The sequence below is a fragment of the Ammospiza caudacuta genome, chromosome 11 (genome assembly GCF_027887145.1).
Source record: "Ammospiza caudacuta isolate bAmmCau1 chromosome 11, bAmmCau1.pri, whole genome shotgun sequence".
NCBI classification, from domain to species: Eukaryota; Metazoa; Chordata; class Aves; order Passeriformes; family Passerellidae; genus Ammospiza; species Ammospiza caudacuta.
The window spans coordinates 21,012,050-21,037,637 of NC_080603.1; the positions used below are offsets into that span (position 1 = coordinate 21,012,050).

At 42.1% G+C, this 25,588-nt stretch overlaps 1 protein-coding gene across 1 annotated transcript in view; it reads right to left on the reverse strand.

Annotated features, from left to right (window-relative positions):
• USP13 (ubiquitin specific peptidase 13) overlaps positions 1–25,588 on the reverse strand; it is a 50,159-nt gene that overhangs the window by 4,174 nt on the left and 20,397 nt on the right. Inside the window, exons 4-20 of the mRNA XM_058812042.1 lie at positions 23,544–23,665; positions 22,991–23,133; positions 22,606–22,790; positions 17,572–17,666; positions 15,785–15,972; positions 14,257–14,328; positions 13,893–13,986; positions 10,639–10,764; positions 8,568–8,721; positions 7,124–7,298; positions 6,656–6,744; positions 6,174–6,296; positions 4,769–4,795; positions 3,912–4,055; positions 2,780–2,946; positions 2,135–2,297; positions 465–549 (exon numbers count right to left, since the gene is read on the reverse strand). Coding sequence (XP_058668025.1) covers positions 465–549; positions 2,135–2,297; positions 2,780–2,946; positions 3,912–4,055; positions 4,769–4,795; positions 6,174–6,296; positions 6,656–6,744; positions 7,124–7,298; positions 8,568–8,721; positions 10,639–10,764; positions 13,893–13,986; positions 14,257–14,328; positions 15,785–15,972; positions 17,572–17,666; positions 22,606–22,790; positions 22,991–23,133; positions 23,544–23,665 — 2,152 coding nt within the window. The remainder of the gene's footprint in view (positions 1–464; positions 550–2,134; positions 2,298–2,779; positions 2,947–3,911; positions 4,056–4,768; positions 4,796–6,173; positions 6,297–6,655; positions 6,745–7,123; positions 7,299–8,567; positions 8,722–10,638; positions 10,765–13,892; positions 13,987–14,256; positions 14,329–15,784; positions 15,973–17,571; positions 17,667–22,605; positions 22,791–22,990; positions 23,134–23,543; positions 23,666–25,588) is intronic.

Sequence of the window (25,588 nt, forward strand, 5' to 3'; positions counted from 1 at the left end):
TGCAGAGGAATGTGTAGTTACAGCTCAAATGAAGGAAAATCAGGGATTCCCAATGTCAAATAATGGGAGCATATCAGAATCACAGCCAAGATCAGCACCACAGTACCAGCAGCACTGGTATCAGCCCATGGTTCCATGGCTTTCTATTCATGGCAACAAAAGGAAGTTGGGAAGAGCTCAGACAAACTAAGCCAGATCCAGAACCAATGCCCCAAACGGAGGCATTGGAGAGATTTGGAATGGCCAGCACAGGAGAGCCAATGGTACATTTCACAGACATCAGTGGGATCAGAACTGACTCATCACATCTGTGACAATTTTCTTTTTTTTGGTGGGAAGCCTACAGATGGTAACAGCCCATGTTGTCTGCCATGAGCATGCCCTGCTCTGTACAGATTCTTCAGATCAAATCAATTGAAATCAAACATTTGCTGATCCCATGTGTCTCCCCCAGCTGCACTCACCTTCCCTCCTTTCTGAGGTGACAAACGTAGTGGCCACTCATTGTGGATGTTCCCATGTGGCTGATGAACCCAAACAGCTCATACCCTGTTTTAAGAAATACAAATGGCACTCTAAGTATTTCACTGCAACCACTGCAATATGACTCCAGGGGAAATGCTCTTTCTAATACTGGAGAAGCAGCTAAGCACTCCCAGCACAGACTCTGCAGCCCCAAACTCAGTTTCTGTTAACACTGCAGCATGTTTCCAACTTAACTAGTGGCTCAGATTCACTGTCAAACATCAAACCAATCCAAATCAAATCCACAGAGACCTGTGCACTTACAGCAGGGCTGTGATCACAGCCCCTGCTAGGAAAGAAAACAGCAGATTCATTCCCAGTTCACAGAGAGCACCACAGAAAGTGCCAAGCAGGGAGTTCATTCTGCACACAAATTAGCTATGTCTATATGTGTGATCACAGATCTCCTATAAATCAAAAACCACAGAAGTCTGTATTTCAGCATAGAAGAGGGGACAGGAAAGAAAGCTCCTTCTTTAACACAAGGACAATTTTTATGCTTAAAGTCTCTGGAGAGCAGCACTGCTTCTTGATGCCCATCCATGCATGCCATTCACCTGAATTACCACTAAAACTGAAAGGGTTCCTTCTTTCAGGGTATTGTATAAGGACATGGGCCTGGATTTTGCTGGAGAGGGCTTTCTGGAGCTATTTCACAAAATCATGTTTGTTATCACGATTTCAGGCACTCAGTAAAGAGTCTCAGTCTATAAAGGCTAAGTACCACAAAAAATAATTATTCCAAGTTTGGGGTTTTTTTTTTTAACTTAGCAATAACCAATGTTTCCCATGTCTCCAAAATATTTAAGGTTGATATTTGTAATGTTAATCTAACAGTAGCAACCACAGTCACAAAAATCAAATTGCCTGGTAATTTTTTTTCCCTAAATCTTTACATTCAAGATCAGAAGTAGAAGCTTAGAACATACTACAGTTATTAGAACTCATCACTAAAGACCCTTCAAAAAACTTTCTGTGATATCCTTAGCACCAGCACTGAGCTTTTGTACTCCAGTGCTGTGACACCTCCAGGAGCTTCTTCTCCACTTTGCCTGCTGTACATCAGCCCCATCTTGTGGTTTATTTAGCAGCAGTGTGACAGAGAATCTCAACCAAAAGAAAACAAAACATGCAGGTCACCAACTGTACTTGTGGCATTGTGAATAAGGAATTTGGTTGAAGGGATTATCAAATTGCCCAGCAGAGCACAGGAGGACAGAAACTCAGGTGGTCTGTAGCAGCAGCGCTGTCTTTAGGATGCTCAGCCTCTGAAGATTTAAATATTCTAGCTTTTCTTTGTCTTTTTTTCTTATAGCAACAGAACAAAAAGTAAACCTAGGCCAAGAGAGACTTGTGTGCTCTGGTAGCAAGAAACTTTGGGCTCTGGTTATTCAGTGAGTCCAAGCAGAGTTTTCTGAGCAATGACAGCCCACAGAACTCAGTGGCCCACAGAGCTGTATCAGCCCCAGAAACAAGACTGCAAGTAAATTGTCTGTATCCTGTCCAAAGTACCCACAATAACTACTTTCAAAACTGAAAGGAGCTCTATGAACGGGGTGGGTGTGACACAACAGAATGGCAGCCAGGTCCAAGCTGAAGCAGAACTTACTTCCAGGGCCATCTTTGATCCTGGGTCCCTCTGACCCTGTCTCTGCAAGGATATTGGCATTGGCATTGTTCTCCATATCCATGGTGTCCAAAGCAGGGTCACTTTCTTCCTCAGGGTCAGGGTGGCTGAAGATCCACTCCAGTGCACGCTCCAAGTTGTTGTTCTGCCAAACAATCAAAAGAGCAGACTTTAATACACTCTAACACCACACTGCCACTCATCAGCCTTTGAAGAGAGTAAGGATCATGTTTTCAGCACTTAAAAATTGTAAGATATTTCTACCTTCCTGGAAAATCGTATTCAGCAAGCACTCTGCAAATGCTTGACATGGAAAAGAAATAGTCCCACAACTAAGACCCACAGCCCCCTGCTCTTATCTTGCAGACACAGTCTCCAGGCACCTAGGTTATTTTCCAACAAGTATGTTTTCCTCACTGCCTTCCACACTTTACCAATACAGTGAAACACGCAAAGCACCTTCACCACTCCAGAAAAGTCAGGAATGCCACACTTTGCCAGGATAGTGGCAGGCTCACCATCCATTAACTGGGTATTTGCACATTTCAAAGGCATCTGAGCACCCACAAGCACAAAGCACAGAACATGAAACAAAGCCTCAGTGTTACCAATAACCCATGAACTCACTGTTGCCTTCAGTGCCTGAATTGCCACATTCCTTTGGAATCCCATGGAAATGATGATTGCAACCATCTCTTCAGGAGGCTGGTTATCTAACCCTACAGCTCCTAAAGCAGCTGCCCCACTGGAAGCAACTTCTCCAAATGCAGGTATGACCAATGGCTCAGCAAAGTCTGGAACAAACAAACATTCATCAGTTCCTTCTTCTGTCTCACTTAACTGGGAAGTCAACAACAAACACGAACAAACAACACATAGGACCTCAAAAGCAGTCCTGAAATCAATGTAAGTTCATTTCACTGGCATCTAAATTCAGACTTAGATGTGTGGAAAGCCTTAAAAACAACAAAATGAATGTGCACTTTGCAAAATATCTAGGTGCATGTGCTCATACTGAGCAGACTGGAATACGTCAGCACATTGCAGAAGTGAAACAACTGCAGGAAAGCAGCAAAGATTGGTATGGAAGCAATGATGGCATCAGGATAATAGACAACCCAGTGCACAGATGTAAAATGAACTTATTCAATATCTGAAAATGTCTGCTAAGCCCAAGTGAAACTCATTCCCCATTTACACAAGCAAGACAAAAGCTCATGGTGAAGCGTGAACTCAACCAAATCTGGGCTTTCCTGGCAAGGGAGTTCTCAGTGCTGAATCATGAGTCCAAACTTTGCACGGATGAAACACAGGAAGTGGAGAACATCTAGCAGCCCTGTCCATCACCAGACAGCCCAAGTATGGCATGAATGCTCCAGCCTGAGCTAGAGAAGGCTGATATGGAAGGAAAGCATCCAGACCACAGGATTCTTTGTACTTACACTTGGTCACAGGTCAGCTTCCCCCTTAGCAGCACGGACCTAGCCAAAGGGTAGAAACAGAGCTGGCCCACACCAGTGGTGAGGACAGGACTTCTGGTGTAGCTTAGTTTGTTGTCTTCTTCTAGGCAGAGGACACCACATAATGGTCAAGATCTGCACATCCCAGGAGCAGCTTAGGAAAATTCACTCACACCTCCAGGTTTCCCAGGTGGGGAAGGGGGGGCCGTTGTTTCTCTGTCACACATTATAAAATTTCTACTGACTGCCAAAATCCACAACCAGGAGCTGAGTTTAACTTACAGCCTCCAGTGACTGACCTGGTTCTTCCATGTGTGCAATGATCCAGTTGAAAGCAACTTCAGCACCCAGGTTGCCTGTATAGTACACAGCCTTCCGACACGCCTCCAAAGGAAAGCCCATCTCTGCCAGCTGCATTACTGAAGACTCATCAATATCTAGGGCTGCAAGAAAGGACCTTCTAAAATATAAAAGTCTCATTTCATCCATTGCATGATATTTCTTATTGTTACTCACGGTGCCATATATTAGAGTACAGACTGCTTGGATTTGGTTTAGTACTTCAATAAACCCACAGCCATCAGACAACAGCCTTGTACAAAGCATTACAGTCATTGTTATGGACCTACTGATAATCTTTTGTCTCAGCAGGGACACAGATCCTCACGCAAATCATTAAATATTGATGAATTCCTACAGGATTCTATTTCTTTTAAAACACCTCAGCACTGGATTTTAAGGGGTGAGGAAGTCAGGTGCTCAGCTCAGCTAGAGATGGCAGCCAAAACCAAGCCCCTCTCAAAGGCAGGATCTTGCAGGTTAGAGAAATAACAGCTGCCAGATCTGGCAGCCTCTGGATGACAGGGTCAGACAGCTTTATGTGAGATCAGAGTGCAGAGAGATTGAGTGGTTGTGACCCGCAGGACTGCAAGATCCTCCTGAGGAGCAGCAGGCAGAGGAGCAGCTCATATTCTGGCTATACCAACCCTCAAAGAGAGTCCTGCACGTATGGAATAAACACTGAACAAGCACAGAAATCAGCTTTTATTTGGAAGCATGCAGGGCAAGGCTTCATGCATCTCTGTGAAGAGAGAGAAGCCATCAGCTGAGCAAAAGCAAAACAATTTTTTAAGCAGTAGAAAAATGAGATACGTACACTCCACGAAATGGTTCATCATGTGATCTGAAAATTAACAATGGAAAAAAGAGGGAAAAGGCTAAGTAGATCCATATGGGTAAAACAATTCCATATTTTTTAAATCATAGAAATATTTGACCTCATGGAGACAGGGCAGTTTCATCCTTGTTTCCCTGATATTTTTGCCATGAATTAGAGCAGGGATATTTCTGCTCAGTAATTGTTTTCCCTAACTCAGCTCAGAGCAAAGTGTCACTGATACCATAAACCAGTAGGAAATAAAGCTGATGGCTGACTTAAGCAAGAATCTTTTTAAAAAAGTACCATCACCCATGCATTTACACTAAAACTAGGTCAGTCCATTCAGCAAGAGGGTAAGGAGGTACAGGCCTTTGTGAGGAACTTAGATAAGGGGTGGAATTAAAACCTTTAGGGAATTGAAGTTTGTCATATCCTTGCTCTGCACACAATTTCAGGTACTAGCTTTCTTTCACATACATACAGCATGTTATTCTGCCACCATTATTATAAATCTCCAAGCAAATGGGGGCACTCATGTCATGAGAGCAGCTGCATTACTGGCTTCATATTAAATACTGAGGCACTCAAACTTCAGTCATCTGGGGAAAGTACAGCCACCTGGGTCTAAGGTCACACCATAAAAACATGATTTTACTTGCTATAAACCATTTATTCTCCAGGGAAACCCAGGGAATAAAGAAGGAGGATATTTAATATTCTTGTTTCTGAATAAAAGAAACAGTATAAAAGAAAAAGTATTCAAGAAAAAATACGGCACAGCATTTTAATCACTTCTCTTTCTTTCTTCTCCACAAACATTATAATCAGCTGTTTGCCATCTTCTCCTTGAGATAGAGCTTTTTTAATGGTAGCCCATATACATCCAGAGAAGAGGACTGTGCATGCAGGCACAGCTGCTAGGGTCAAACAATTCTTGTATTTTTAAAATGAGTAAAATTTACAGTCTTAGCCTATGCCTGGAAAGCTGTTCTCTTAAGCTGTAGTCCTTTGTGTATTAAGTACTGCTGTGCTGTGCTGGACCTGGGAAGTGCACAGTGACTTTACCAAGGGAGTCATGGGCATGCACTGAAGGGTCTCTGGAGAGAATCAAGGACAGCAACAGCAATTATCAAACCTTCTAGGGAAAGGTGTTCCTATCCATAGCAAGGGATCTTTAAGATCCCCTCCAATCCAAACAACTCTGTGATTCTATAATAAGTCCCCAAAACAGGAAAGCTGGAAGACTAGAGTTGTCCAGTAGGGAGCAAAAAGGCTTGTTGTTGGGGTGTTGTAAGAATCTTCAATTACAGAAGCACAGGGCTGGGTTTTTGTTCATAGCTCAAGAGAATCCCCATGTGCTAGAAGGAAAGGGAAATACAGGGGAGAGTAAGTCAGTAAATACCTTTTGGGTCATCAGGAATGACAATGGGAGGAGCAATGTCTGGGAGTTCCTCTTCTCCTGGCTGGAGCCCCCTGGCCCGAAGGTGAGTGATATCCAGGAAATCTGGCATGTCAATAGAAACATCTACAAGAGCAGAGAAATGGGCTAAGTTTCTGCAGCCAGCAAAACAACCTTATGGTGCAACCTACCCCTTCAGAGAGGGGACTCTGGTACTCAAGGTACAGGAACAGCCAGGATTCCCCTTCTGAAAAGAGCTCTTTAAGAAATATGGAATGCCAAAGCACAATTTAACTAGCTCAGATTACGTGAAACTGTGTTTTGACTCCACAGACCTGATGGATTGGTTAAATTTATTGTAAAAGGGAAAAAGATTCAATTAGGACCTTCACAGTACAAACTTATTACTTGAGTCAGGTCCTCACTACAGTGTGCACATCTTATTAATTATCTGGGATAGAAAGGTAAATAAAACAAGCACATACCAAGCTTTTTGGGTATCCAGTCAAGGCCAAAGGTGAATTTCTTTATCTGCACCACTAAGTACTCAGGAAAGGAAGCAAAGCGGGAAGTCCTGGGAAGGACAAGAAACAGAATTCATTGAAATCAGGCAACAGAACCCAAAGCAGCACAGATCCCAGTACCTCATGCACACTGAATGAGCTATTGCTGCTTGACACAAAGGATCCAACCCTACAAGCATTTAAAGTTCAAGTTCTCAACAACCAGACTGAATCACTTCTTGGACTCTGACCATTGAGAACAATTAATTTCCTGCTCAGTTCATCATTACAACTCTTGCAAGGCTGGATCTGCACATCCCATTGAGGAGCCCCAACACTAATGTGGTGCCAGAGCTCACTGTGCATTTGTGTGTTTCTCTTTGCACCATGCCCAGGTAGCAAGATAAGCACAGAGCACAGTATTTAACAGGCAGCCAGACACATACTTACTTAACTCCAGCAGATTTTGCTTGAAGGGCACTGCTCCAGAAGTCCTCCACATTGCTGGGTTCAGAAAAGGCCTGCAGACAAGCACTAAATGGGATCTTGGCACGGACCAGCTCTGGCAGAGGTCTCCTTGCAGCTTCTGCTTCTCGCCTCTTCAGTTCATAGGCAATTAATTCATCTGAGAAATACACACAACACTAGAAGCTAATGAACATTGTCATGGTTATGTGCTCCTCATCAGGCTTATTTCTGCACGTTTTAGAAATGCAAAAACCTACTTAGCAATAAAAGTTTTACATACTTTTAACTAGACATCAAATCTTTTTGTCTACATTGGGGTCAGGAGCTACACTTACAGCCACATCTCTAAGGTTTCTGTTCATGGTAAAAACACAGAACTGGAAATACCAGGACACAGGCAATGAAAACTTGGCCATGACAGCCAGAATCCTATGTGAACAGTAATGCCACTCACCCACCTTATCAGAGCTCAATCTGAGTTGGAAAGTTATTGCTGTCTATCTGTGTCATCTGACTATTTAGACAGGCCAGGATTACGTATGATCTAGAAAATATCTTGACACTGGTAAGCTGAGCAGTGCCATATGGTAAATTCACAAACTAATCTGTCTCCTGAGTCATTACCTGGAAATAACATGATCTTTTATAAGTGACAGAGTCATCACTGAAACTGATGAACAAAGAATGAAAAGTTCTCCTAAACTTCTTGTCCAGTGCAAGGAGTTGTAGGCTAGGTAAAAGTAGGTAGAATTCTCTGCCTTGTGGTATTTCATAGGATCTCATCAAACAATCAAAATAGAACCTTATGGTTTAAAATACTTTAAATGTTCAGATTATGTAGGAAATCAGGGGCACATCTCCCTTCATGTTCCTGTGATGCCCTCTTCACTTCTACCTCAAGCATGCATTTATTATGTTATTCTGCAAGGCTCTTCACCACTGACTGCAGATGCAACCACACCTTGTCAGTGCCTTCCTCCTGCTCCCAAGTGTTCAAGCCTCCTTGGCAATTTTCTCCTTTAAAAACAAGGGTGCTTTTCACAGGCATGAGAAAAACACTCCTGCTTATTAAATAAACATCCAACACTTCATGGTCCTTGCCTCCTCCCCTAAAGCCCAGAACATCCAAATGTTATTTTAGATTTATAGATGACAAGCTACCTTATACTCTTATTCTCTATTACCACAATAGATTTTTCTGTTGCTAAAGAACAGAAAGCAGATTTGGGGTTTTGGTTTTGGTTGTTCTTTTTGAGTGTGTGTTTTTAAAAGATATCAATTAGCTGCTATGTTCAGCTCATTTTTATAATGAAGACGCTTTCACAAACTGTTTCACTGTCCAGGACGAAGGAGATTCAGCGCTGGTGGGGTCTCTGGGCACAAAGTGGCACATGCCTGGGTCAAGCAGAGCAGTTTGCCCCGTTACCTTTGTTGGTGGCTGCCTCCATGGCCACGGGGAGCTGCATGATGTAGTCCACCCTGTGGGTGTAGCGCACCTTGCGGGACTGGCAGCACTGCGTGCGCTCCTCCACCAGGAACCGGAACACATCGCTGGGGTTCTCCGAGCCCACGGGGTTCCTCTGAAAGGAACAGCACACCAGGTCACTCCTGTGCCTCTTGGAACCCTGGCTGCTGAGGATTTCAGACTTGCTGTGCTGACAGACACTGACCCCCAAGGGAACACTGCATTTGACCTGAAGCCGTAGAGGAAAGTTCCAAAATTGAATGATAGGACTGAGATTATGAGTGTGAAGTTTGGATAGAAGTGTGCAATATCACATGGTAGAAAACACAGATTTTAAGGTTTTAGAATGTAGTAATATATATAAAGCAAAATGAAAGTTTTAAAGCAGAAGCCAGTCGCTCTTTTTAACTTCTTCTTCATCTTCTTCTCCATAGGTTTAAGTAAGGTTTTAATTAGATTAAAAAGTCCGCATTGTGGAGCATGAGTAATTAGTTATAAAAGAAAGTATGTTAGTAATAAGTTTAAAAGCTTATAACTTTAGTAAGTTATAAGCTTAAAAGTAAAAGTAATTTAGGTGTCATTTCTTAATTAGACAACTTATCCTTAAAAAGCCTTGTAGAGAAAAAGATACAACTTCACTTTTGCCTTAGAAGGAAGTACTGTAAATTTCACAACTTGTAAGACTATAAGTAAGAACTAATAAACATCTGAGTCCAAACAAGAAATGCCATCTCATGATTTAATCTCAATCTTAGCAGGGAAAGGAAGCAAAAGAATCCACATGCGATGATCACTAAAATGATCAGAAAATCCAATCTGCTGGTTGTTTTAAGGCAAGCACAAAGACACTGATCTGGCAGCTCAGCTCACACTGGACTCTGTGCAGAGCTCTGTCTCCTACAGAGAAAACCACCAAAATCCACAAGTTCTGCACTCACAGCAGCATTTTTCTACACACAGAACCTGCAGGGTTTGTTCCTGAGAACATATAAGAACCTGACTGAGTCAAGGTGAGCAGAAGGTAGGAAGGTGGCAAGTTACAGTAAAGACAGAAAGCTCAGATAAATAACATGGAGCTGGAGCATCCTCTCAGCAAACAGAGTTGTTCCTACCGCTCTGAATATGCACTGAAACAGAACAAGCAACTTGTAGTTCATTATCCAGGTGGGAATGTCATGCAAATAATATACCTCCTCTCTGCTGTTCATGTTAATGCCTGTTATCAGGCAAGAAACAGAAAAGTCTCTTCTAACCACCCTATAATCAGTACATGCATTTAGGGATGTGGAACATTATGCATACAAATGTGAGTAACTTCATCTAGAGACTGAACCCATGAATAAATAGCCTTGATTCTTGGAAAATGGGAAACGAGGGAGGAAGGGTAGACAAGAAATGCTTTACATCAAAACTGCATGTATCTGTAAATTCCTTTTCAGAAAGACAGCATTAAAATTCGCAGTATGATTCCTTTACACACAGCACTGAGCTGGAGCTTGGTGGAACTAAAGCTTTATACAGAAATATTCCACTGACAAACAGCCACTCTGCTTTCAGCAGGGGAATCCTTCCTCCCATGATTCAGTAACATACAGCTGGGACTTGTAAAACAGCTGGACAGGGTAATTAATTTGCTCTCAGCAATTATAAGAACTTGGAACAATAACAATAATAATCATAATACCCAATTCATTGATATTCTCTGGCACACTTCAATATGATAAACAGGAACAGCAATTTAAAAGGTCACACATGTTTATGAATTTTATAGCCTGTACATTGAAGCTTGACCTCTTTATATTTGTTAGCAGCACCACTGGCCCTGCTCATGGTCATGTAAGAGTCTGAAGAAAAGAAGAGGAAGAATTAAGAAAGCAAATGTTTCTAAAACAAAATATATTGTAATTAGTCCCACCTTCTACATATCTAAGGCTAAAAGTAATATAACTAAAATATGAGCTACTCATGTAACAGTTTTGGCTTCATTGTCTAATATAACCAGAAAAAGAAGTAGCAATTCAGGTTTTCTCACCTCTACTAGATTTATCAGATGTAGGAAAAATTCCTGTGCATCTTGTTGTCTATTAGAGGAAAATTCTGGGTGGCCTTTACTTATAAAAGCCTTGAACATTTGAGGAGATATTCCATTGTGTTGAGGCTAAATGAAAGAGAGAAAAACCATTTAAAAAGGGATTTTTATTCAATCATGAACCAAATATCTCAAAGTTACTCCACTAAATCTATCTATGGCCCATTTCTGGCACTGGAGGAATGATAGCTTCCATTTCACCTATTTTTCCATTTTAATAAAAATGGGAAGGGTCCTGAAACAAGATTTGAGGGGGTTTTAGAATATGTTTTATGGCTTAGTTCCTGCAGAACTCACTCTACCTGTCCTTTGGCAATGGCATTTTAAAGAGATTACTGGAGGTTTTTAAAGGTTAGTAATTTTCAGAAAGGCTGAAAGCCTACATTGTTATATAACATTTGATATTGCTTTCAGAACCCTGTGCCAGAGCATTGAAGCACTTTGGTGTATCAGCTGGCAGCTTTCCTCAGGACAAAACCTTCCAGAGAGCTGTGCAGAACCAAGCAGAGAACATCTAATGTGTGCAGCATGCATTCCCAGGTGAGTTTTTAAGAGCAGTCATGAATTTGCAATTTGCAGGTGATGGTCATGTTGAAAAACCATAACTTACTGCCTTTGGCCATTCAGTTACATCTGAGTAAACTGCCCTAAATTAGAAAATCTCTGGCTTCCAAGACAGTCCTGGTTTTGACTTTCTAATCCTTTATACCACTTTAAGAACCTCTCCAACCATTCCAGATCCTCAAGACAACACTAGCTATTATGCTTGTCAAATAACATTTTTGAACAGGTCAGAATCTATTACTGAGATTTGCCCTCAGCTTCCATGAAACCAAATAATTTTCTGCACAATCCAAGCACAAGTATAACCTTTAGGAGCTCTCAGAGGCTGTTAAAAACTCAGCCAATTTCATTCCTTACTACACTTGCACTGTCATATGAATATAAAAATAGAAAAAGCAGCATGAAATGGAGGCCATATAAGATACACAGTGGAAGAGTAAACTATTTTTCTTTGTTTTATCAGGGTACAGTATTCTTAAACCCACTGAAATCAGAAGCAGATTCTCATTTTTAAATGCTTTTTTCAATTCTTGGCAGTAGACCACCAACCACATCAGGCTAAGATGATCCCTACAGGCTCCCATCAAGAGACAGAGTCTCTGTATTGCTTGGACAGAGAGATGCTCTGGGGATTTCTGCATCCTGGGTTATGCACTGCTTCAGTGTCCTCAACTGCCTTTCATCCAAACTGGGACTGGGGAGATAAGTGCATAAAGCAGCTCACATTGCAACTTCTTCCTGTGCCAGAAGCAGGAATGTGGCACACTGCTGTACAATGCTGTTTAATGCACTCAGTTTGGAATCAAGCCTTGTTTCCACCTGTACACTTTGTACTCAGCCCCTCGAGCAGGAAGAAGAGGAGCATGCCATGAGTGACAGTCTGCAAAAAAAAGGATTGAATCTTGCAATCTCACCTCAAGGACAATAAAAGGGGGGGGGGGGGGAAATCTAAACTCAGAAGAAATGTTAAAGCTCAAAGCAGAAAATCAAGCCCTGGATGATGACCCTTTAGAGTCTAAAGTGGGTCCAAGGAAAATGCTGCCATTTCCAGGCTAAACTTCTGTGGTGAAAAATTTCAACTCCACAGCACCACGAATATTTACTGAATACCTGGCATGCTTTCCCCATCAAGAGTTGCAAAACAGTTTAGCTAAATATAGATTGTGCTGGACCATTGCAGATCTCATATGAATGCTTTTACAGGCAACAACTCCCCAAAACTTTGGATGAATTCCAAAGGCTCAGAAAGACTGAGAACTTCTTTGCATGTAGAAGGGAAAAAAAAATAAAGGAATAAAAGTTAAATGAATAATTGATATTATAGACACAAAGCAGAAGCGCTTCAAAACATTTAAGGCCTAAAATGCTAAGCAAACAAAAGGGAAAAAAAGCATCCTCAACCTGAAAAAAACATAGATTTGGATTCCAAGAGTGAAGGAATAGAGAAAATATCTATATCTGACTTTTTTCTGTAAATAAATCATCAATACAACAAGCAAAAAAAGCTGTAAAAGCTGTTTCAAATCCTAATATATGCTCTGAATTGCTTGATAAGGATGCTTCATGCATGTAACTTCAGCTTCATTAAACTGAACTAATGAACACAAGTACTGTTAAATGTCAGTAGAAGCCTACTGCAACCTGACAGAGTGTCATCCCATCTGTCATTAAAGAGTTCTCAATATCTCATCTAATAGTGGCTGCTGAGCTAAACAAGGAGATGCAGCTTTATTCCAAGGGCTCAGATCCCTGAACTTCCAGCACATTATTTTCCAATCACATCCTGGATGTGTTTAGGAAAGCAGGTCAGCGAGTACACATAACTCAATGTACGGGGTTTGCTGAAGTCTGTCCCACTATTCCTTTGCCCCAGTGTTGATTAGCCTTGAACTTTATTTAATGGGAACAAGCAGGATTTGCTTGTTCCAAAACATTGAATTGCCACTGTACAAAGCAATTACTTGGGAGACACATGACTGCCAGGTCATGCAAACTACTCTGTACCAGATGCTCTGTCTGTCCAAAATGTTATTGGCATTCTGATTTCAGGAGAAATTCCTATGTCAATAATTGATAAATGAAGGTAGAGGAAAATATCTGTTTCTTTGGCAACCACCTTCATCCCTCAGTGGCAGAAGCATGCATTACTCTTGTGGCTCTGCGTGGCTCCTCCACCTCCAAAGCCCTCAGCACCACCTAACCTTGCATTACCTTCTCCTGAAATCAAGTGGAGTATTGTCAGACATTCCCTGGAAACAATTCTTTAGCTATTTATACTTTCAGTAATTTAAAGAGGGTTTAGAAGTTTTCTTCCAGGACTCTCTGCACAACATTGTTTTTGTTGTTGTTGTTCCTCAGAGACGATAAACATTGGTTGCAAGTTGTGTGAACATTTGCACTCATCACTGGAGCAGCAGAGCAGTTTATCAGCAGAACCAGTGCTTGCTTTGATGCACTGCACAAATAGTGCCTGACTAATTTATCCCTGACTTAGTAATCTTCACATTCCACCTTGCTAAGCATCCCATCCATGCTGGACCCACACGTGTTCCCCAAAGCCCAGCACCTGTTCCCTTTGCTCAGGATATCACTTTTACCTAGTTACCAGTGGCTGTACAAACTCAGGCAAATACCTTGTGTTCTTCTTTCATCACCTGCTCAATGAGCTCAGATTTCATGGGTGGCTTAGAGTACTGGCCTGAAAGGAGGCCGTGTCCCAGTTTAGCCCTGTAAGGAAGAAAGTGGAGGGGTGGAAACAAATATGTGAGAAAAACAGCAAATACTTACTTCAAGCAAAAAAAAAAAGAAATGAAGCTTACTGCTTTTGACTCCTTGATGAACCATCATTACCATCATTGCAACTAAGTGGTCAAATCTCAATCTCCCTGTGCCATATCTCCCTTCTGAGCTCATGAAAAGGTGTTCTTTTGCTCTGCCATTAAATCATTTAGATTCTATTTAACCTGACCAAGTAAATAACTGAGAAATGTCACTTACATCTGAGTATTGAAATCTTGTGTTGGATCAAGAGGGGAGTAGTCAAATATTCGTGGAAGGTTTCCCACATACCTGGGCAGCGAGAACAAAGCAGAAACAGTCAAATACTGCAGCTTAATGAGTCAATCTATCCTCAATTAGTGCTTCTGTCATGCAAAAATAATAGTAAAGAAATAAGGAAATGGACATTGAGGCTTTACTTGGAAGCTTCTAGAATATTGCTATGTTGTTCATCTGGAATTTACATTTTATTCCTTAATCTTGCAAAAGCTGCAGATTGGTGTAGGTCAAAACCACAGAGCTAAGAACCAGTGTACTTTTTACTCCCAACCAATATAACCAAGTTAATTCAGGTTTGTATTAGGACAAGAATATGTAAAAAGTACATTTCTATTGAGTTTCACAATTCTGATAACACTGAGGGAAACACTGCTCTAGTCAGCCTGTTGGAAAGTGAAGCACTCAGCAGCACTCTGAGCATGTCTGCCTGTGAGCACAGGAAAAAACAGGCTGGGTAGGTATGGCCGTGGTGCTGGTTCCTCTCTCATCAAAGATCTCCACTATTTTGATGACAGTAAGTCCTCCAGGTAACTCCCAGGACCATGCTGTGGAAAATTATCTTCCCTAATAAAGTCCATTTTGATATTTTTCAATAGTGGAGGTAGAAGAGCTGGCACTTAATGAACCCGTAGACTGTACTCCATATGGCTAACAAAGAAAATAAACACAAGTTTTCTCCCTCTTCTTCTCCACAAGGCAATTTCTAACATGAAAACCTGGGAGGTTTTCCAAAATCTAAAAGCTTCACTTCCAGCACATACACTAGTGCTGCTTTGGAAGGAAAGGGGACTATGAATTTTATTTCAAACCATGGACTGTCCTTTATAAAAAGGCTTCTCTCCTTGGAATGACATGTTCAGCTTTGACCAGTCGGGAGTATTTCATATTTTTCTGTTGTGCTTTTGTCCTTTTACTCTCTTAATTATTCAGTGGAGGAATACATTTATACAATTCTTGCCACTATTTTTTTTAAATTTTAATTAAAATGTGCCTCTGATAGCTTCCCCCCTTAGCCAGACCTGCATGCAACATGTGCAGTGTTTTTCACTAGCATGGATCAATATCAACATGTCTGTGCCAGTTTTTGGCACAAATCACACAGAATGACTCCTGGCATGGGCCAGTACAAAACCCTTAATGTGATACTGACGATGCCCAGGTAAGCAGAGGTATGTGCATCTGTAGATAAAAAGCAGAGACTGAGACATCAAATATCTGAGGTGGAAAATGATTTCCCATCACTGAAGTTGAGACAGTTTGTTTTTATTTTGAAGGCAGATTGGGTTTTGTGTTCCAGCCTTTTCCAGAACAGACCAAAACAACCACTAAATCCTTCAAGCAGTCACTGGACTGACTGAAAGAGACCTGTTTGCAGGCAAGACAAAAATTAAACCACCATTTTTCTTAGAAAAACAACGAATTGATGAATGCAGAAGCTAGTGACAAGAGGTACTTTGGAGCTACTTACGCTCGCTGGAACTCTGGGATGCTGAAAATGGCTTGCATGACAGCATTGAGGTAGCAGCTATTCCCCAGGTTCTTCATGCCAGTGTATCCTGGGCCATACATGGGCTTGAGTTTCACACCAGCTTCCTGAATCACTTCCCATTCTGAGACTCTTGGCTTTATGTCATTATCTCTTAGCCCGTTGTCTGTCTGAAAGCAACAAGATTTTCATCTTAGTCTCTTCTGCCATAAATATGCTGCTGCCAACTTTGTGAGCTATACTCCAAGAAATGAAGAGCCAAATCAATGGGCAAGGGGAGGCAAATCCTGCATGTAGGGGAAGATGAGGGTCAGACAGCCAGCAGTTTGTTCCTCCAATACACCTTTGCTCTTTAGCACAGCCAGTGGCACTGAGTGCTCCCAGTCGTGACCCCAGTCCCAGCTGGGAGCTTCACTTCTCTCAGGCTGTGACCTCAGCCTCAGCATCAAACACTGCATCTTTTCAGGTTTCCTATTCCATTTGTAATGGTCAGGAATAGCTGCTGCTGTAGAAGCTGCTGGTAACAAACAAACCACATGAAAAGCAGCAGATCCAAGAACTCTTCCCTTCTTTCAAATGGTAAAAGTCAATAATTTGTGACACTGAAGTTTCTCCCCTTTACACTCAGCCTTCAGTCTGTAGGTGCAGGTCACCACAGTGTCATTTACTGCTGGCTCTGCTCTGTCACTTCTCAAAGAATTGGACAGACCAAAGACCTGAGGTGAAACCTTTGCAACAGCTAAGACTAGGTTTTGAAGGCTCCTGAGTAAAACAGTCTGTCCAGAATGATTTGGATAAAAGAAACTTTTTATCCATGATCCTGGCACGGACATTAGTATACCAAAATCATTATTAGTATCATGAAGACTTTTGAAAACACAGTTTAACTCTTCTCTATAATTTAAATTAATATAATTTTCTCACCACTTGGACAATGAAATACACTTAACCAGTAGCAGGATTTTTCCTTTTTAACATTTTCATGTTCTCCAGGTAATGATACTAGGTTATATGCTTGGGTTAAAAAAATAAAACCAAAAAACAACAAATCAAACCAAACAAAAAACCAACACAACCACAAAAACCACACCTGCCTCTATAAGCATATCCTATTCTGATTTCCTACACCATTTAAAGAGAACTGGAATCAACATCCACTAAAACACAAATTATTAAAAGCACTTCTTTACTAATACAGATACACACAGAGAATCCTTTCTTGCCCAGTCCCTTTGTAGCATGTCACACCTTTGACCATGCTGTTTTCTAGACTTGAGAGAATGTATTCTTCTCATTTTCTAATGTATTTATTGACAAAACCTAAACTGAAATTTACATAAATAACTTTCAGCTACTTTTTAACTTATCCATTGCTTAGCTTATTTTTGCTTATGAATTGTATCTGTTTACACATTCAGTAGGCTTTCCTTCACTCACTGTAATTAAATGTTCCAGCCATTCTTCTCTAATTGAATGAGATTTTTCATCTTGAAGACAAATGGTACGTCACACAGGAAAAGTGAAAAATGTAAACTAAAGACCACAAAGTACCTCTTTCAGAAGGCAGTTTCTGGATTTGAGAGCAATGATTTACTCAGAACTCTGACAGTAGCCCCCAAATTAGCTGGCTGAACTTTACAAAACTGAATACTGTTGTAACAGTCTGAAGGAATCACAAATAAACTACAGGTGTCATTCTTCTGTTTCTCTCCCACCTCCAAGTGAACAAAGAAGTGAACAACAAGCTAAATAAAAGATGGATTTCCTACCACTTGCATCTGCAGCATATCAATTCCAAAGTGTGCCAAGTGTTTTGCTATATGTGGATCTAAAACCGGCTCCTCTTCATCAAAGGAATACACATCTGCAAAAGCAGAGAGAAACCAGTGAGCCCCAGTATCCAATGTGATCCCTTCTCCTTGTTTACCAACACTGCACTCTCAGCACAGGGCTGCCCATACAAAATGCCTTGTTCATATTCCTTGTTCATGTTGCATACATACAATGCCTTGTTCATATTCTCCAAGTTTGGTTCTGGCCAGCAGAGAAGTGCACAAACACACAGCTCAGTAAATATCTTAACACAATCACCTCAAGCACTTTTCCTCAAAAGAAATTATATGCCTCCACAGCATTAAAATCTAAAAACATTTATAGGGATTATAGCATTTCCTCTCCCCAAAATAAGCAATTTGTAGGGAAATCAAGGAACAGGGCATGCAAAGACAGCCCACATTTTGAACATGACAACAAGAGATTATGAATTTTTGTAGAGCTACTAGATACAGACAGACCCATGAAAGCTGTGAATATATCACACCAACTCACTATTGGCAATAGTATTTTAATTTTTAGTACAGTTTAAGAAATTCACTTTTGCCTTTTATACACAGAGATGCAGGAAGAACAGAGAAATTCTTTGTTAGAATAAGGAGGGGGGTTTTTTTTGATTACATACCACTGGACTGGACTTCCAAGATTAATCTAACCTTGTGGATAGGGAGAAAGGCTGATTTTCTGAGTGAGGTGTCTGGCTTTATTGTATGGGAAATTTAGATTTCAGTTCTCTATGACAGACCTTTATAGCCTTAAGGAAAAGCTCATTAACATTCTGGCAGGGCAAAGTTCAGATTGTGAAGGAAAGCAGCATGCCTAATGATGATATTTTCAATATGAAACCAAGTTTAGTAAATCCAAAAGAAGGACAAAAAAATGAGAGTAAAAACATTCTTTTTTAGAGTTTACCCATCAAGTCCTATAATGCCACTGAGCTCAGAGCAGGTTTCGCCTACACGAGCAAATATCAATAAAGCTGTAGGCATCATACAAGGCTAGAAGTTGTAAGAGATGCACTGGTAAGACTTGAACAGGCTTTCCATCTTTTCTCTGATCAGGTCTCTACCTCTGTGGTCAATGACTGCTTTGGTGTCTCCTCATACCAAAATCCAGAACCCCTGTGCCAGCCTCCCTGCATTTCCCTCAGGCACGTTCCCTCCATGCCCAGCAGCTTCTCACAGTGACCCTGCTCCACCAGAACAGACCTAGGCTGGCAGAGAAAGCTTAGCCAGGAGAAAGGAAGAGAAGCAAACTCAGGAGGAGATAGCAGGAGCACAGTGAAGGCTGTTCACAGCACAAATATCACTTCTGGAAGCTCCTCACCCCAGCCTCTCCTGGCAGCTGCAGACCCTGGCTCTGACTCAGCCCACCCCTTTAACAACAGGCAATGGTCTTTTTAACCCAAAAGACCTCTCCTTGAGGTCTGCTAGTACCAAACCCACACCGAAATGATAGACTGAAGGTTAGTCAAGAACTCAAACACTAACTTTTAACATTGACCAGCCCTATGGAAAACTTCTCTGAGCAGGGAGCTGTGCTTTGAGCTGTGCTGCCAGCTGCTGACCAGCCAGCAGATGCCCCACTAACATTGGTGCCCGTGACCTTTGTGGCATGTGCGTGGCTGTGGCTGCCCATCTGCTGGAATTCCACTGTGTGGTAGCAAATGCACCCAGAAGCCATGACTGTTCATCCACACACATGGCATCACAACGTTCCCATAGCATTCTGCTGAGGTCACAGCACAGCCAGAGGATCCAAAAAGTTCAAACCCCTCATGGAGTGAGATTACACAGCAACAGAGCTTGGGTGACTGTCTGCAGTGTGGAAGCTTTTGATATTGTTTTCCCTCTGCTCTGGCAACTGCAGAGAGCAAATCACCTGGGGCTACTGGCCCAGAGCAGCAGGAGTGGAGCACGAGACCAACATTATGCTCAAGTCCAGCTCATGCCTTACTTCAGTGCTTTCTGCTGTGTAGCTTAAATTCATGGGAAAAAGACAGAATTCACTAGTTTCAAAAATCAAACCCAGGTGTGCAATGCTGTCATACCAGACTTGTAGAGGAGAAACGCAGACAAGTCAGCAAATGTGACACACAAGAACCTGGTGTCATTAGAGTGAGAAAGAGGAAAAAGGGAGGAGTGGAAGGGAGGAAAACCCACCAAGATAAAGCTGAGACAGGCAACACAGAATATTAAACAAGAAAAAGTCATAGAGTATGCTGAGGACCCATCCGTATCATCCAGTCCAAGTCCTGACCCTGTGCAGGATGCTCAAAGAATCCCACCGTGGGCCTGAGAATATTGTCCAAACACATCTTGAACTCAGGCTTGGTGCTGTAACCCGTTCCTTGGGGAGATTTTTCCAGTACCCAACCATCCCCAGGGTGGAAAACTTTTTTCCTGATAATAGTATTTTCCTAATAACAGTCTTTATGATTCTTATTATTTTAAGAAAATAAAAATGTCAATGCTACTTGACTTCATTCTCTTCCACAGCTCAAGATTTACCCCTGTTCTGACTTTTCAGGCATCTCTCCTTCCTATTTAGATGGTAACAGGCAATGGTGACAGTGTCCCTAAAGAAAGAAGTGGCTCAGGATACCCCCAAAAGTATCTGACAAATGCTAAGATCAGCATCCACAAAGCAGCTCCTTCAAGCACTGATCACAAGGGGTTTGCCACTGCCAGTGCCCAGTTCCATGCCCCAGTCCATTCCAAACAACCTCACAGTGACTGGAAATAAAATCCAGTGGCACTGTCAGAGAGGCAGCAGGCAGCACAGCCTGCCCAGTGCTCAGCCTACTGAGGAAAACAACATTTATGACTCCCTGGTGTGCCCTGTCCAAGGTACAAGAGTGGGGGAGAAGCTTGGTTCAGTCTCTGCCCTGATCCCAGATGTGTCTGCTGACAGAGTGCTACAAAATGGGGCTAACCTCAGGAACCTTTCACAGTGTACACAGCACAGATTTCTCAGGGCAAAACAAAGAACTCTGTGTACACATGGGGTGAGTGTCAGTGGAACAGTGGCACCACCTCCTTCTCCTTCCTACTGCTGTGAAAAAGGAATAAATTATGTCAGAACAGGGACCAGTGCTTATTACTCCTGTACCATCACCCCTTCACCTTTAACCCAGGGAAGCAAAAACAGACAGATTTTGTGTCACCATCAGCCACAGATGAGCTTTCCTGAAGCTCATCCATCACCCAGCCCCATTGAGGGGTTATGAGTACTACAGAAATATAGATCAGAGACAGAATAATTACTGAGAAGGAACAAGGAAGGTTGGGGGAGGGAAGACTTTTCTATAGGGAAACCAAGTAAACATCATCCAGAAGAACAAAGGTCTGTGGAGAACAGCTGGTGCCTCTCATTCAGAGGGAAGGATGACAGCCTGTCCTTTGTTATCCTAAAGGCCACATAAGAGAGGAAGCAGCTGATCAGTGGGAGGCAGAAGGACAGAAGCCATAAGGAAAAAACTCTTGCTGCTAAAGATGGGAAAGAAAAGAAAAAATTCTGAAAAAAAAATGCATTACAGAACACGCTGTTTGTTTTGTAGATGCAGTTGAAAGCTACAGCTGGGCAAATCCTAAACACCTTCAATAACAGAGATTTGGATAGAAATCATCCAAGGCCAGGCTCATGCAAGGAAATAAGATTCCATCTGGGAAAGAAAAAAAATGGTTTTTGCTTAGTGTTTTTGTGGCACAGCTGGTTGAATCTGACTACAGTTGCCTTTCCTCAACACTGAATACAGCTTAGAAAAGCTCTTAACTGATGCTTGTTAAAAAACAGGCTGCTCTAAACAGCAATTTTTCATCTCTGTAGTCATAAGCACTAAAGCCAAAATATAATCGTGCTATGTGTTCTTCCATTTTTACTTCTCCATGCAGCTGCAACAAAAGATCTCTTTGCTTATGACTTTTTCAGCTCTTCATGTTTTTAGTCCATCTAATCCTCACACACCATAATCCCCTCTGCAGCAACACTGCAGAACATCACACTTGGAGAATATGCAAACAAGGATACAGATACAGCTTTTTTCCCCTCCCAAGATCATCACACATTTTCCAAACGAGCATCACAGCAGCCCCATGAAGATGAGTGTTCATTAGACTGTTTCAGCAACATTTTGTTCAACAAGGAAAAAGAGGAGTTTCCACTATGATCAAAAAACCCATACATGCTGTTACAAACAGACTTTTAAATTTAAAAAGCTCATTACCCTGCTGTTGTTTCTTTGTTACAAAAAAAATGAACCATTTGTCCTAGGAAGTGTAGCAGAACTAACAAATATTGTTTCTCCAGAGTCTGTTGTTTTAGACTAACACTATTTTTATGTTATTAGCCTAGTATTATGCAAATACTCCAAAAATATTTATAGAAAATATAAAATGAGCAGATAAAACAGGTATGGGCTTTCTCAGAGTGTGTCACTCCCCTCAACCCTGATCAACATTCACAGACTCACAGAGTTTCCTTCCATATTGCAAATCAATGGCGACTGTGACATTGGTGAGGGAGAGAGAATGATGCATTTGATTCCATGGATATCAGAAGGCTAATTAATTACTTTATGATACTACATTATTCTACACACCTAAAACTGAATCTGCCAGGCATTCAACCCTGCACACACCTCACAGAATCTCGTGACTGTCAGCCCACAGTCCTGACACACACACTCTCTTGGCCCTGATCGGCCAAGGAAACATAACACCATGACTTTGGGTAAACAATCTCCATATTGCATTCTGCTTTTGCACAAACACAGGCACAGCAAATGATAAGAATTGTGTTTTCTTTCTCTGAGGTTCAGAGAATGTGAATCCCAGAAATATTCTTGGGAAGATGTGCTACACTTCCACACTCAAACACTTGCGCTAGAAGCACAAACCCAGCTGGTAACAGACACACGGTCAGCCTCACGCACAGGAGGCACCTCATGTCAGAACAAGCCCCGTGCTGACCTGCTCCATCAGGAGTGATGGTTCCCAGCTTCACTGCCAGGGGATAGCCCGTGTCCCTGTAGTGCTCCACGGCGTGCCCGTTGCCCCCGCTGCCATCGAAGAACCACTTCCCGCAGAGCACGGAGCCGTCGCTCAGGTTCAGCCACAGGTTCTCCCGCAGGTCACACCTGGAGCACTTCCAACCACTGCCACACACAACAGGGAGAAACAGCAGCAGTCTGTAAGGCAGCAGCCAGCTCTGTATCTCCCATGATGGCAGGTCAAACCAACCCACACACCCAACCCAGAGTCACGCAAGGGAACCGTGGGCTGAGTTCCTGCCTTTAGTTCAGCTACCCTGGACTGAATTAAAGAGTCTATAGTGAACAAACCTTGTTGCCCTCACCTGGGGGGAATTCTAACACCATTGTCTAACTGTACAAGTGTTTTAGCATGTTTAGATGCCTGCAGCTCTTCTTCCCAGGAGTCAGGTTCCTGCTTCCTGTAGGGTGATTTTGCACTGAGCAGTGCATCACAAGCTATCGTCACCTGGAAGACAAATGGATGTCAGTCAAAGCCTGACACGACTCAATGACTGGACAGAACCTGGCATTCAGCCTATTGCTAACCACATACAGAACTGCTTATCAGTAGGACTATTTATATACTCAAATATGCATCTAATCTTTTAGACTGTCGTCATTATTTTAGCAGCAGAGAAAGCACGTGTGCTATGTGAGCTTCCCTGGGACAAGCTGGCACCATAATAAGGGAAAAAATATAGGAGATAGAAGAAACAAATGTAAAGATCACTTTTTTATTGACTGAGACTCTATTATAGCTGGTAAACAATAATCTTTATGTCCAAACAAGCAGTGCACATAAGAAAACAAGGCACCATATGGACAAAAACAGAAACAGCAGACAATTCCTACAACCACTTCCACACACCCACTGACCAGTGCTGGTAGCTCTTCTATGTTGGGTAATGATATTTCATAGTGATCAGGAAAGATAACAAGCTTTGCTTCATCCTCATATTCAAAGTCATCACTGTTGAGATCACTGCTTATCTCCAGATCTGGAAAACAAGTTGGGCAATGTTAGGAGATTGTCCCATGATCCAGGTTCCAAAACTGTGACAGGGGTACCACCATAAACATTGCTTGCCTGCCATCAGCCAGTGGTTTCTCTAGCTAGAAATATTTGTGAAAGCCTGATCTAAACTGAAATCTCACCATCCTTCAAGAGAATGTTCTGAGGACCAAAATCTCCACTTAATGCCATCCCCAATCACAGATACAGCTGCTTTGGCCTCTCTGCAAGCAGTGCACTGTTGCAGACATTGCATTCTGCAAAGCAGCAAACAAAATTCTGCTCCTTTTGAACAAAATCAGGGTGCCATACTGCTGTGCCTTTTACCCAAAATCTTGAAATGCTATAAAGCATGGAGGCCAGGTTGCACTGCACATGCCCAAACTGCAGAGGACAAATAAAAAGAGCACCCCATATTTTCCAGATCACAGACCTGTCTGAAACGTGCTGTGGCTCCCATCCATCTTGGACCTGTGGCCTTTCCTCCCAGAAAGATGTCCATGGCTGGAAGTACTCCTGTGTCTCATCCACAGTCTCAAATAGCTACAGCATGCACAGTAACACCAACAATATCCCTCTCTTGCTAACTCCACTCCTTAATCAGAGTAACTATCTATTTAAAAAGCACTCATTAGCTACTAAAGCTTTCCTTTGAAGATCAAGCCTTCCACTGTGCTTGTGTACATTTTCCTTCTAGTGTAAGAAGGACCTCTTTTCTTAAACATGAGCCTCGACCAAGCAACATCAGCTAAAATGTTTGTCCAGAAATATGTGGACCCATAGAAAAGCAGGAGGGTATATTGGGAATTAAATGGCTAGTGTTTGTGTGTCTAGCTGCATGAAAAAATATAATAATTAATTAATTATCACATAGTGACAAGACTGAGTAAAACCTTGTTCTGTTCTTCCTAGGACAAATGAAAAATGGAAAACCAAACATGCATGTGTCAGAAATTTTGCAAGATTCAACTGCAAGAATTGCCCAGGCAACAATGGGATCTTCTGGATCCTTCTTAAGGTTCAACCAACAAAAGAGATGTGTGAGCAGTAGCCAAAGCTGGCTCTAAATTCCCCCTCTAGTACAAGCAGATGCTTAATGAGTCACTCGATCCTAAACGAGCATTGGCAGCAACCACTGCACCCTGGGAATGCCTGAAATCTCAAATGTATGTTTGGGACAGAGGTGAGGATGACAGAAGCCAGATTCAGAAAACTGAGCTCCCAGAGAGCAGTAACAGACTGAGCAACCCAAATGATAAAACAAGTATCAAAATATATTTTAGCTTGACCTGGAAAGAAAGAACAGCTCTTGAGAGGAACATCAACTCTTGGCTCACCTGCTGCACCAGCAGTCCTGAGGTGACAGCACCCACTGTCAGTGACTTCCAGCACCATGAACTCCCTCTCACCAGCAACCAAAAAAAGGCCCTTTCTCATCAGCTCAACACAGACACAAAAGCAAGAACATTTTCTCACACTGAAAGCATGACATTTTAGAGAACATATTAATTCATTACTAATTCCCCAAATCACACCACTTTCATAATGATCCCTCACTTTACTCCAAGCTTCTTTCTCAGTTTGTATTACAGCTTGATACAAGAGTGAATCTCCACAGCTGCAGTTTTTAACAGCTCAGTGGAACAAGGAAACTGAGGATCTCCAAGCTGATGGCACACACGGCAACACATCTCAGGGGATTTTCACTTAATGCCAGAAATGAGATGGTGGCCAGCACAACAAAGCCAAAAGTACTGACCACCTCCTAAATGGGAGAGAGGTTCCTCAGAGAGGATAAAAGCTCAGGTTTGGAGGCAGTGAACTGTGGTCACACAGTGCCTCAGCCACCAGAGGGAACCTGGCACCAGCTCACAGTGGCCAGCGGGCACCCACTGATCTTCACTGCCTT